The following is a 14159-nucleotide window of genomic DNA, read 5'->3' on the forward strand; positions in this document are numbered from 1 at the left end:
GACCATTCAAGTTGGAGTGAAACCACTAGCAACCAAATCAGACTGCTGCAGGTACAAAAAGGATATTGAAAGCCATCAAGAGATTAAGTAGAATCAGCAGAAATAGGTCCAGAAAATCAGTTTCCTCCAATAGTGCTTGGCTAAGGTTAACAATGGGACGCAGGTGGCGCTGTGGGTTAAAGCCTCAGCGCCTAGGACTTGCCGATCGAAAGGTCGGCGGTTCGAATCCCTGCGGCGGGGTGCGCTTCCGCTGCTCGGTCCCAGCGCCTGCCAACCTAGCAGTTCGAAAGCACCTCCGGGTGCAAGTAGATAAATAGGGACCGCTTACCAGCAGGAAGGTAAACGCCGTTTCCGTGTGCGGCTCTGGCTCGCCAGAGCAGCGATGTCACGCTGGCCACGTGACCCAGAAGTGTCTCCGGACAGCGCTGGCCCCTGGCCTCTAGAGTGAGATGGGCACACAACCCCAGAGTCTGTCAAGACTGGCCCGTACGGGCAGGGGTACCTTTACCTTTACCTTTAAGGTTAACAATGTGGTACTTAAGTCTCATCTATTTAGAACACTTCAATAATTTTTTCAGTTCACAGAAGAGAAACTAGAATAGATGGACCCTAATTTTGACTCTGGAAAGCAATTCTAATGCTGTTAGCCAACTTAAGGTTTGCCATAACACCTTCAATTTAACAATCCTGGATGCTTTTATTTACCTCTGATATTGAATCCATCCACACAGGGTGACCTCCTGACCTACATGAGCAGAGCGCAATTCCCCACAAGTTTTGGTCCGGGAAACAAAACTATTGACATCTTGTATAGAGAAAAAAACAATTATATTTAATTACATTCATAAGAAAGGTAATACATTTTCAACACAGTATAACATATCATCAAAACAAATTATAAAGATGTCAGTTATGGGCATGAATATTAAACGCGCAATCCTATATATGTCTACTCAAAAGTAAGTTCCAGTGAGTTCAATAAGGCTTACTAGGGTGGATATTGTATAAATGATGTAAAGAATTAATAAATTGCACAAGGTATCTAGATAACATTTAATGTCATTAGTCATTTTACATAGATATTGCTCATCAGTTTCCCCACTGATTTTACAGTGCCCAAACTGGACTGGCCAGTGGTTTAAATTCCTTACTTGGGGTTCCGCAAAACTACTTGACTAGCTACAGCTTAAAGGCACAACCATTCCCTTGTTCCAGAGTTCTTTAACAGAAGCATCCCAGTTTCATTAGTGTGAAAGAGCCAAACAATGGGCAAAAGCTTACGTAATGAAGGAGCTCTGCTCAGAGACATAGTGAAGCTTCCTAGCAAAAAAGTAGCAATTCATTCTATGAGGCATCTTGAAAGAGCTCATAACGAGAAAAACTGTTCAAGAGCAGTCAGTAGGAGCTAGAGCAAATACATTTAGAACATCCTGGGTATTCCATTTTGTTTGCATGACTACAAACTAATCCTATGGAGAATTTGGCCCATTAATTTAAGCAGGTTTGTGCACAATTATAATCTTTAGGGGGCAGCTCTAGCTAGAGTTGTGCTGACACTATTTTTCCTCAACCAGAAGATCCTGCATCTTCCATTAAACACAGGATATGCAACACTAGATTCCAAACACTATCAACAAGATTTTCAAGACATTATTTAAAGTTATGGGGTTTCAAATTTTGGCTGGTCTGAGAAGTTGAAGCTTTATACTAATTGTTGCAATTATCAACACCATTATCTTGTGGTACCCTAAAACACATTTATTGCAGCAGAAGCTTTCGAGCATTAAAACCCTGTCAGATACAATGATCAACTAAATAGGCAGGTATGGTAAATACTCTCCAGAGAAGAAACAGGTGGATCTGTTTGTCTACTGTTTTTTACAAGGAGAACCAATGATCAAACCTATTCAGGGATTTCTCTCCCCCCCCCTTATGTTTTTAAGCTGTTCTTTATTTTTAATCTGCAAACTACCTTGAGTTCCTGTCAGGTGTCTGCCTGCCTATTGAGATCAAGTAGGCGGCTTTACTGTACTCCCTTTGGCACCTGCTGCAAACACCTTTCTTTTAGACAAACCTACACAGATGCTTAAGAAAGCTGAGGCAAATCTTAATCCATTTTAGCATTTTGGAACCTCGGGTTGTTGCCTGTGTGGGAGGCATGTTCGCAACCTGCAGCGCTGCGTCTGCGCACGCACGGGTAGGAATTTGGCGCTTCCCATTTCCCATGCGCTGAAACCCGGAAGTAACCCGTTCTGGTATTTCTGGGTCCAGCGCAGTGCACAACCTGACAACACTGAAGCGTCTGTAACCCGAAGCGTCTGTAACCCGAAGCGTCTGTAACCCGAGGTACCATTGTAGGCTTGTCAATTTTCCCTTGATTTTTACTGTTTTATCTTTTGTAAACCGCTTTGAGAGTCCCCCCCCCCCAAAGAAATCAAGCTGTGTATAAATTTTAATGAAATAAATATTTAAAATAAAAAAGAATAATCATAATCGTATGGGATTACACTCCCTCCGAAGGAGCAGATATGTAACTTGGGGGATACTTCTGGATCCTTTGATGTCACTTGAGGCTCAGGTGGCCTCAGTGGTACAGAGTGCCTTCCCTCAGCTTTGGCTGGTGGCCCAGCTGTGCTCCTATCTGGACAGGGACAGCTCTGGTAACCTCTAGTTTAGATTCCTTCAAAGTGAATTTGGCGGCCAAGTTGCTCACTGGGGCAAGACCACTTCAGCATAGTTCTGTACATTGAACCTGGCGTACATTGCACTGGCTGCCACTTAGTGTCAGGCCCAATTCAAAGTTCTGACTTTGATTTATAAAGTCTTCAACAGCCCAGGACCACAAGACCTCAAGGACCACCTCTCCCCTGCTATCATCATCTGAGGCCCTTCTTTGAATGCCTCCTCCATGACAGGTCCCTAGGGTGGCAAGATGGGAGCAGGCCTTTTCTGCAGGGGATTCCCTGCTTGTGGGATGCTTCCTCCAGGGAAGCTCACCTGGCACCTTCTTTACATATCTTTCGGTACCAGGCAAAAACACTTTTCTATAACCAGGCCTTGGAGTGATTAAAAAACCTTTGGCCTTTTAAACTGGGGGGGGGGTATTGTTTTTCCTACAACGGTATGTACTTTTGTGCTTTTATGTAAACCTCCCTGTGATCTTTGGATGAAGCCATGAAGGGCAGTATAGAAATTTAATAAATAAATAAATAAAATTCCTAAGAATCACACACCGCTGGTTGGTAAGAAAAACCTCAAAGCAGTTTGCAAAAAGACAGAACAGTAAAAACCGAGACACATTCACAAGCCTACTTTTAAAACCTACAAAAGCTAAAGATGCTAAAAAAGGTTCAATATTCAGCTAAGCATCTTGGCGGCTCTTGTCTAAGCAATAATATTTTTAGCAGACGCCAAGAGTAGCGCAGGCTCCTGCTTTGCCTCCAGAGGCAGCGAGTTCCAGAGAGCGGGCGCCGCCACACGAAACCACCCGCTTTCTTACCGGTGAGGAAAAGGGGCATTAAGGTGCGGCATCTCCCTCCCAGAAGTGCAAGCTGGATTTCGAAGGGGCAGAGGAACCAGAGACCAAATTGCAAACATGCGCTGGATTATGGAGAAATCTAGAGAGTTCCAGAAAGACATCTACTTCTGCTTTATTGACTATGCAAAAGCCTTTGACTGTGTCGACCACGGCAAACTATGGAAAGTTCTTAAATAAATGGGAGTACCTGATCATCTCATCTGCTTCCTGAGAAATCTCTATGTGGGACAAGAAGCTACAGTTAGAACTGGATATGGAACAACTGATTGGTTCCAAATTGGGAAAGGAGTACGGCAAGGCTGTATATTGTCTCCCTGCTTATTTAACTTATATGCAGAATTCATCATGTGAAAAGCTGGGCTGGATGATTCCCTAGCCGGAATTAAGATTGCTGGAAGAAATATCAACAACCTCAGATACGCAGATGACACAACCTTGATGGCAGAAAGTGAGGAGGAATTAAAGAACCTTTTAATGAGGGTGAAAGAGGAGAGCGCAAAATATGGTCTGAAGCTCAACATCAAAAAAACAAACGAAGATCATGGCCACTGGTCCCATCACCTCCTGGCAAATAGAAGGAGAAGAAATGGAGGCAGTGAGAGATTTTACTTTCTTGGGCTCCATGATCACTGCAGATGGTGATAGCAGCCACGAATTAAAAGACGCCTGCTTCCTGGGAGAAAGGTGATGGCAAACCTAGACAACATCTTAAAAAGCAGAGGCATCACCTTGCCAACAAAGGTCCGTATAGTTAAAGCCATGGTTTTCCCAGTAGTGATGTATGGAAGTGAGAGCTGGACCATAAAGAAGGCTGATCGCCGAAGAATTGATGCTTTTGAATTATGGTGCTGGAGGAGACTCTTGAGAGTCCCATGGACTGCAAGAAGATCCAACCTCTCCATTCTTAAGGAAATCAGCCCTGAGTGCTCACTGGAAGGACAGATCCTGAAGCTGAGGCTCCAATACTTGGGCCACCTCATGAGAAGAGAAGACTCCCTGGAAAAGACCCTGATGTTGGGAAAGATGGAGGGACCAAGGAGAAGGGGACGACAGAGGACGAGATGGTTGGACAGTGTTCTCGAAGCTACCAGCATGAGTTTGACCAAACTGCGGGAGGCAGTGGAAGACAGGAGTGCCTGGCGTGCTCTGGTCCAGGGGGTCACGAAGAGGCGGACACGACTAAACGACTCAACCACAACAACCTCCCTCAGCAGGAGCCCCGACGCCCCCCCACCCCCCTCGGCGGGCGCCACGGACCTGCAGCGCCGGGTGCGCGGAGCGTCGGAGGGCCGCTGGAGACGCGCCTGGCGCCGCCCTGGGCCGCCCCGCTGGGGAAGAGCAGCGAGAGCGGGGCGCGGAGGGGGCCCGGCAGCCCGCGCACGGCCCTCCAGAGCGCCGGCATCACTCCTCGCCTTCGCCCCGCCGAGGAAGCGCCTCACGCCACGGCCAGGCCCGGCCCCCGCTCGTGGTCACGTGAGCCCACCCCTCGCGGCCATTGGCGCAGCTGACAACCGCCATCCTTACTTCGGGCAAGGAGCTTCGGACCGCCTCCCTTTTCCAGGCCCGCGGCGACGTCGCGCGGGGCAGGCGGGGCCTCCCAGGAGAAGCCAATCAGCGAGTGTCCCGAGCGGGCGCCGAACTGGCTGCCGGAAGGAGGCATTTTAAAATCTATTTTTAAATCGCCCGCCGCCTTGAGGGGAGCCGTTGATTGGTTGGTTGGTTCGCTCCGTTATTTGGGAGCGGGCGGGTGGAGAAGAAGAGGGAGGTCTCGGCCCCGCGATGGCGAGGGCGCAGCGACAGGTAAAGCCCCGGCCTTTCGAGATGCTGCCTTTGTTACCTTTGGAAGAGGAGGCTTGCCTGAGGCGGCAACTGCGGGCCACCTCTTGGCGCTCTTCCTTGAAACTCAAATGCTCGTTTTCTCCGTGCAGGGATATTGTTTTGGGGTTTCTTGTTTTTCGGTTTTTAACCGAGTTATGCAAATCCCCGCCCGGTGCCGTCGGGTGTTTTATTTTAATAATTATCCGACCGAGTCTTGCTCACGTGTAAAACCCATTGAAATCAAGGGGCCTTAATTCATATTATTGCCCTCTCTATAATAACCCCCTGCTGCCTTATGGTGGTGTTGTTATGGGCTTTCATGCTGTAAAACCCACCTGTGATCTTCGGATGAAGGGTGGCATATAAATTTAATAAAAATCAAATAAGGAAGTCAGTTTGGTAGGTCTGCTGTGAGAGAAACTCACCCACAATATCTCAAAACAGTTCTGCAGTAGACATGGAGATGTGTACAGGCACCCAGACTTGACTTGCACTTCTGACTGAAATGCCTGTGTGAAAAGATAAGATTATGTTACACTGATGCCAAAAGTTTATTGGTGAGGGAGATGGCCATGCTGCCAAAGAGAAGGGATTTCGCCAATCAGGTGCCACCACAGGGAAGGCCCTGACATGATGGGGCTGCAGCTGTTGACAGAACCACAAGACTGAAGAACTCAGATTCTGAAGGTTGGCAGATGTGAAGAGAGGCGCTCCTTTCGGGGGGGGGGGGGAATGACAAAATGCTGAGTTAAACAAAACTATTTAAAGCACACTAGGAAGGTAGCCAGTCCTGTGCTGTAGAGAGAAGGTATAGCTTGATTCATGTTACCAAATCCTTGTGGTGCTGTTTTTATTTTGTTCTCTTTAAAATCTGTATCTATAATGAGAGAAATAGATTGTCCCCAGATTTCTTTGCAACCTATTATTCTAGTTTTCGACAGGGTTTCTTAGTGCCCACTTCCACCCCCAAATATCTTAGCTTGCCTTCATGCGAGTCCTTGTCATGCTGAGTAAATGATCACCTGCATTTTCTTTACTTTATATAAAATAGTTTTTAACTTTTGTTCCTTTTCCCTATTGATTGGTAAACTATCAGCATGTGGAAGATACGAGGGTTTGCGACTACAGGACACTTTCTGTTTTTGGAGAAAAAACTGTAGATCATGATGGGAACATCATTAACACTGCACATCTTTCAAGACATGTTGTATCCCTCAGACGAAACCTGTTTAGTCAGACCCCAGCCATGAGAATGATTCAACAAACTCTTCACTTGCAGGTAATCCTTTGGTGAGCTTGGTATAGCTGGCAAAATATTGCAAAATGAAGTAGCTTATTATTTGGTGCAAAGGAAAAAACCACCTCTGGTAACTAATAGTTAATCTTTCAGAAATAGTTCTAGGACAACTTGGAAAGGAAATTACCGTAATATTGCCCTGCCTAGAATATATCATATCTCTCTCTCTCTCTCTCTCTCTCTCTCTCTCTCTCTCTCTCTGTGTGTGTGTGTGTGAGAGAGAGAGAGAGAGAGTGAGAGAGAACAACTTGCTACAAGTGTCTTAAAACTTTGATCCTATCTCCTGAAAAGTTAATGTTGGCCAAGGGATTGACATATTTTTACCATCTGAACTTCTTTTAATAAGACCTAATTTTATATGGTAAATTATATTCTCCCTTATTGCATTAGCCCACTACTTATTGTACAGGGCCCTTTCATCTGTTCTAGCTAATATATTCTAGCCATAAAAGGTAGCAGAGGGGAAATGAAGAGGACCTGAACCTCTAAATGGTGTTATTGGGAAAGCTTTAGAGTGGTGATGTAGGGGGGGGTGTTGTGGTAGCTATTAAATTAGTTGCAGACTGTCCTGAGAATTGGATGAACCACATCCAAAAAGTTGCTCATAGTGATATTTGCTGTGTTTTTGTTGGAAAGTGTAGAGTATGGACACCACTTGCCTGCACCTAGGAAGCTAAAACTGTTCTTCACATTCCAGGAAAATGCTGATCCTCAAATAAACTTGCTTCTGTGTAAGCAGTGGACTTTATACACTGTCACTCCTCTGTACAAATTCTCTTATGGACAGCTGAAAGAATATTCTAGACAGTTGAGTCGCTTTATTGCAACTGAAAGTCAAAGGAGACCTGTGGAAATTGAATATGAACTTCAATTTAAAGTGACGTTCTCTTCATTCTCAGCTTTGAAAATCACAGAACAGGAACCAGATGCAGTTCTCATTCAAGTAGGTACTATAGTCCCAATATTTTAATACCTATGGGTTTGTCTTAACAATATTGAAGAATGCTATTTTATTGGATTTAGAAAATACACTAGTTCATCTCAGTATGCCACCACTGTTATCTTAGTGTTATTAAATGAATTTGATTTGGTTTGGATGCTAGGGAATCATGGTTACAGTTGGTGGTGAGTCAATCACTGGATGCTTTGCGCCCAGTATTGATTGCGCCATTTCTCTTGTAAAGAGATTCTGAAAAAATGTAACAGAGCAATTCTTAAAAGTAGGTAGCCTGTGTGTGACCATTGGGTCTCAGACCCACGAATCCCAATCTGATCACGCAAGAGACGCTGCGCCATGCACAGGCTGGCACTTTGAAAGTGTGGGTCCAGTTGGATCTGCACTTTCAAAAAGGCTTCCTTGTCCAGGCAAGGAATTAAGTCTTGCTTAATTCAGTGGCTTTTCCATGGAAACATGCATAGTTGTCCATGGCTGTGAATAGAGTACTATTAAAGTGATAGGTGCACATTTGTTGAAGAACTGTTGAGAGATTAAGTGCTGTCAGTATATTTCCCCTATTTTTTCCTCACCATAACAAATGAATTGCAGGAGTTGGTTTCCAAAATTGTGTTGACTCGAGCCATTTCGTATAGTTGCAATATGTGCATAATTGGTGTATTTATGTATTTCCCGTAGATCACGAAGAGGCCTCAGGTGGCAGCTAAAAATGCCGAAGAGAAAGTGGTGTGGATGGGCTGGTTTACTTGTACTGGTGGAAATGACCTTTTTGAGATTGTTGATGAGGAGTTTACCTTTTTGCCCTTGTTCCTTGTGAATGGGGCAAAGGCTCTCACGGTCCTTGTAGAAACTTGGCTTCAACAGACCTTTGACTGTTGTCTGAGCCCCTTGCACATCACCCCTATCAGTCTTTCCTGGATGGCTGCAATGTGGACTGGGTGCCCTATGGACAATCCTACAGTTCCAACAGAGCTGACTTTCTCTACACTTGGCACAGCTTACCCTCTGGATATTTCCTATTCTATCCATCCTGAAGATGCAAAAGCCCTTTGGGATTCAATCCACAGCACTCCAGGAGAAGTCAGGCAAGAAGAAGTGGAATTATTCATGGCGTGTCTTTACAACCACTTCCATAGACACTTCAAGATCTACCTGTCAGGCACAATACTGGTGCAAGTCTCCACATCAGTAGGTTCTGCCCATTCTGTTGGGAAAATAAAGGTATGGTGCCTAGCTCATTTACCACTAGCAACTAGTTAAAAGAACTGTCACTTTTGGCCAGTATTAGAAACTTAAAGATTTATAAGTTAGGGGACAGATGGCTCCTTAAACCAAGGCTACAGTTGCCAAAATGGAATGTCTAGTTGCCATTTTGGGGCAAGATGGCTCTGCAGTCTAATTTTCAAATGATGGACTGTGATTGATTTTCAGTTAAGCATCAGGCTCATTCAGATGACAACCTTGAGCTAGGCTAAGAGCTTTGAGTACTTAAAGAAGAAAAGTTACTTGCTCCAGGGACAGCCCATGTATATATTGGCCTATTCTGACCTCTGTTTCTTAATGCTGACTGCTACTCAGGCTGTACAGAAAAAGCATTTTGGTTTCAGAAATTCATAAATTCATTCTGATTGTGCAGATAAAATATAACTGATAGAATTCTACAGGATGGCGTATTAGTGTGTGAAAACAGTCCAGATCCAATGATCCTCAGGCCGGCATCTCCAGATGGTGGAGATGTCAGGCACCATCCTGGCGCCCAGGCAACTTCACTTGGTCGCAAGTGGTCAAAAGCCAGGTGGAAAATGCCTGGCTAATTTTGAATACTGCTCTTGGCAGGTGATTGATCTCACCCAAAATTGATACTAGCCTGGTAGTGACAAATTATAAATAGATGCGTGTCCTAAAGGAATATTTGATGCATACATTTTGCAATGTAGACTTCAAACACTTTGCAGCTGATTTTACCAGCTGGCCATTTATACTTTAGGAAGAAGCTTGGTGGCAGGTCTAGCAAACACACTACTCCCTTTCTGTATTGCAAGTGAGCATTCAAGAGAAGTAGAAACCCTACAACTACTTTGTGCCTCTGGCCCCTTTCTACCTATTCCCTAGCTATAGGGGGTGGAGATACTATTTTTTTCTGCATTCCTTTATGCAATGGCTCAGTTATTGGCACATGAATAGAATGGTTTCTTGCATCTGTCCCTTCCTACCTTTCCCAGTTCTTTACCATCCATCTTTCTCTAAGTAGGGAAAGGCTTGGAAGGGTGGCAGGGCTGGGGAGCATATTGAATACTACTTTGGGCACTCAGAACAAAGTGTGTGCATCGAAGACTGGGTTGCAGGGTAGGGGGCATATTGAGCCACAGGCAACCAGTAGCTGATTCCTATTATAAAGTGTGTTGCTGCAATTTCTCCAAATAATGGGCTGGGGTATTGTTCTTAGTGGATTCACAGTTTTAAATTTGTGTTGTTTTCATTGAGGGAGGGGAGATATGTCTAGGAGGAGACCCCCAACTGCAGTGGTTCATGGTAGGGGGAGGTATGGTGTGGGAGGTGCCATGTGCCAGCTCCTCCTCCAACATTGGGAATTGGGATTATCCTATCAGCCAGCTCCCAGGTTTGCAGCTGCTGCTGCTGCTGCTGCTAAATGCCAGGTTGAATCTAAGTAAGGCCTCCCTCATATACGATCTGATTTATAGATGAGGAGGTTGATCTGGTCTGTATCACTAAGATTGGGTGGTTAAGGAGGGTGGAGGGTGGTACTGTGCTCAACTGGGTACTCTGTGCAGCATCAAGGACAAGCTTGAGGGTTGGGGAGAGAGGGAGTTGCTGTGGTCTATAGAGATTCCATCTCTCCAGGCTCTGTCCAGTTAGCGGGGGCGAATCTAGAGGGTTTGTTCCTGATGTTGGGCAATCAGGACAGATTAGGGATTCTGCTGGTTTCCACCGGCCTCCCTGCCCAACAGTCTCCTTGCCTGAGGAGATGGCTGGTCTCAGAGTAAGTGTTGAGGACTCCCAGAATGCTAGTTCTGGGGTCTTCAACATCCACGCCAAAGCAACTGGCTTTGGGGGGGGGGGCTTAGGACTTCATCATGGCTGCCATAATGGCCATGGAGTTGTCACAGCATGTCACTAGCCCAACACATGTGGCAGGCCACACTCTGAACCTTGATTTATCAACTGGGCAGGAGGAGGGTGATATGAAAGTAGGGAGTATTGATATCAGTCCCTTGTCATGGTCATATCACTTCCTGCTGAGATCAGGCCTGGGTTATATAGTGATATATCATTGAAAACCGGTTTGAAATCCACACTGTGATAACCGGTTCAAAATATCTGCCCTGATGATAAACCGCATGAAGCCAACTTTTGTATGTTGCTCTGCCGGCTCAGCTCTTCCCTGCCTCCTGCTGGGGGCAGCAAACCACAGAGCAGGCACTAGGGTTTTCAACTTCACAATAGATCGCCAGGTAAACATTGCAATATATTGATATATCATGATGTTTGAAATGAGGATGGAGCTATGTATCGTGATTTTTGCCGGTGTCTGCTCTTGTGATTTGCTGCACCCTTGAGGTGTCCAAGGGGCAGCCAAGGGAAGCAGTTAGGAAAGCCTTAATCTCTGCATGAAATTCCATTCTATTTGGGAAGACAAGTTAGTACACAAGCTTTAGTAATCCAGTGAAACACAGCAATCACATAGATACCAAATGATTTTAGATCTGATGTGAATTGGCATCTTAATGATATTCTAAAATGCTGCTTTGAAAAGTATTGTACTTATACTTCTGAAAAAGGAAATGAAGGTTTTCCATTGTTCCCCTATGTTCAAGTGGTTTCAATTTCAAGCCATGGATCTCTTCTTCTCTATCAACTTTCCTCTTCACCCCTTTCATACCTTTCCAGGAATGTAAAACAGGAAAGTTTGGCTTTTCAGATTGACTTCAGACAATGTGATTAAACAAAACTGGTTTATATGGGCTGTTGACATTTGTTAGCTTAAATACTTCATTGAATAAACTGTATTTTATCCTGTTTTGACCTTGCTGCAACTTTTTTAAACATTCTCCAATTTCTTTCTTGCAGATTTTTCATGCTCAACATCTGATATCATCAATGGCATTCCTAACAGAACTGGCAGTTTTAAAAATGTGATTTAAGTGTTGTACCATCTATGCTTTTGCTATAGAAAGTATATCCAGTACAAAGATGACTTTTGAGTGTGAGAGAGTCTTATTCTTATTCATCTGCTCAGATGTGGTTTGTACGGAGTATTTTACCTTTCTGGTCAAACCTAAAAAGTCTTACACCTTCCTGAAAATATGGAACATTAAACTATATAAACCCTACAAATAATAAATATGGTATTATATTTGACTAGTGATTTTTGTGAGTATGGTACTAAGTGATTATGCTGCTCTCTTTGATCACAGTACCTCTTGTCAACCGGATTGTTTCGGCTTAGAGGATGGTGGAATGAAGGAACCAATGGGACATGGTTATTACTGATTATAAACTTTATAGGAACATTATAGAAAGGATGTACTGAAGGTGGTGTTGCTGTGTATGTCAGAGAGGGAACTGAATTCAGCAAGCTGGGTAGTGATATTGGGCCTCAAGTAATTTAGTATGAAGGACATTCTATTGTCCTAATCAAACTGCTCAGGGAGATTTTGAGATTACAAATGAAACTATATGTATTACAATCAAGACAAAGAGGTAAAATGTATAGATGCCAATATCAACCTTATGTACCAGATACTGTTAGACTACAACTCCCTTCAACCTTAGTTAGCAGGACCAGTGGTCAGGGATGATGGGAGTTGTAGTCCAATAGCACCTGAGGACCTAAGGTTGAGAAAGGGTGCCCTAGATAATTGGACCCTAGAATAGTCTGAGAACTGAGGCAGATTATGGAGAAGAGAGACACAATTCTAGGCTTAACAGACAAAATGAAAACTGACAAATCCATAGAGTGCTCACTAATGGTTCATCACCATCCTGGAAATAAGTGGCAAGTGAGGTGCTGGAAGGTTCTGTCCTGGGCCCATTGTTCGATGCCTTTATAAACAACTTGGATGAAGGAATTGAGGAGTTGCTCATCAAATTTGCAGATAACACCAAACTGGCAGGGGTAGCCAATGCTGCAGAAGACGGAATCGGAATTCAGTAGGATCTTGGCAGCAGTGGCATAGCATGGGTTGCCGGGGCAGGACAGGTAATGTGCCCCCCTGGTGGACTGGGCAGCTGGGATGGAGGCATGAGCCCATGAGACACATGGCTGCCAGTGGCGGTGGCCACATATTTTTAGCTGGGTGACTTTGCTGACACTGGGCTTGGCCAGCACAGGGGTGCAGGGTGTGGACATTGTGCCAGGTTTTGCCCCTCAGAATTTTGCACCTGGGGCCAACCTCCTCTGCTAACCAGTAACGTAGTGTGGGGGCAGGGCAGAGTGAAAAACTAGGCTTAAACTAACAATAATTTCAATAGGGATAAATGTAAGGTTCTACGCTTATGCAGGAAGAACTGTCTGCTCAAATATGATGGGGTACAATTGGCTTGTGAAAAGGATCCAGGGGTCTTGGTATACCACAAGCTTAACATGAGTCAACAGTGTGATGATGCAGCAAAACAAGCTAATGCTTTTCTAGGTTGCATCAACAGAAGTAGTGTCCCGATCACTGAAGTAATAGTACCACTCTATTCTGCCTTGGTGAGACCACACCTGGAATGCTGTGTCCAGTTCTGGGCACATTTTTAGGGTATTGACAAGCTGGAATGTGTGCAGAGACAGCAACCAAAAGGGTATTGAAAGCCAACCTTATGAGGAATAGTTGAGGGAATCGGGTATGTTTAGCCTGATAAAGAGACTGAGAGGAAATAATAACCCTTAGATATTTGAAGATGGCTATCACATGGAAGATGGACCAAGAGTCCTGCTCTGTAGGGTTGGACCCTGAACCAAGGTTACAAGGAAGAAGATCCCGACTAAACATCAGGAAGAACTGTCTGGTGGTAAGAGTCATTCAACAGTGGAATGGATTCTCCTTGGATGTTTTTAAGCAAAGGATAGACAGCCATCTATCATGCATGATGTAGTTGAGATTCCTGCACTCTGCGTGGTTGGACTACATAACTGCAGGATTCTTTCCAACTCTTTGCTTCCATAAAATCCAGTGAAGCTGAATGATGGAAGATTCAGGACAGATAAAAGAAAACGCCTTATGCTGCCCATATTTAATAGAACTCCTACCTACAGGAAGCAGTGATGGTCACCAACTTGGATGGCTTTAAAAGAGGATTAGATGAATGCATGGCAGATAAAGGCCATCAGTGGTTATAAGCCATGAGGGCTATGCTCTGCCTCCATGGTTGGAGGTAGTTGCTGGAAACTGCATGAAGGGAGTGTGCTCTTGTGTTCAGATCCTGCTTGTAGATTTCCCATACACACCTGATCCAGCAGGCTCTTAAGTTCTTCAGCTGCACATGAAAATGATACTACAGTAAGCCCACAACTTGTGTGCATTCAGCTTTTACGTGCTGGGCAA

The 14159-nt window shown here is 44.6% G+C and overlaps 2 protein-coding genes across 4 annotated transcripts in view; one reads left to right on the top strand and one right to left on the bottom strand.

Moving 5' to 3' along the window:
* The window catches only part of DARS2 (aspartyl-tRNA synthetase 2, mitochondrial), a 25448-nt gene extending 20235 nt beyond the window's left edge, over positions 1-5213 (bottom strand). Inside the window, exons 1-2 of one of the 3 annotated variants that reach the window (XM_081915093.1) lie at positions 5063-5213; positions 706-805 (exon numbers count right to left, since the gene is read on the bottom strand). In XM_081915093.1, coding sequence (XP_081771219.1) covers positions 706-805; positions 5063-5198 — 236 coding nt within the window. In that variant the 5' untranslated portion in view covers positions 5199-5213. Of the gene's footprint in view, positions 1-705; positions 807-3512; positions 3534-4795; positions 4952-5062 lie in introns of those variants that run through there. The other 2 variants (XM_081915092.1, XM_081915094.1) reach the window with 2 other exon arrangements.
* CENPL (centromere protein L) lies at positions 5202-11983 on the top strand. Its single transcript, XM_081915151.1, has 5 exons — positions 5202-5338; positions 6453-6635; positions 7351-7596; positions 8287-8829; positions 11698-11983. The coding sequence occupies exons 1-5, from the start codon at positions 5318-5320 to the stop codon at positions 11764-11766; spliced, it is 1062 nt and encodes a 353-aa protein (XP_081771277.1). The 5' UTR covers positions 5202-5317; the 3' UTR covers positions 11767-11983.
* Positions 11984-14159: the final 2176 nt, after the last annotated feature.

Source organism: Podarcis melisellensis, assembly GCF_964234715.1.
Source record: "Podarcis melisellensis genome assembly, chromosome: 6".
Lineage (NCBI taxonomy): Eukaryota > Metazoa > Chordata > Lepidosauria > Squamata > Lacertidae > Podarcis > Podarcis melisellensis.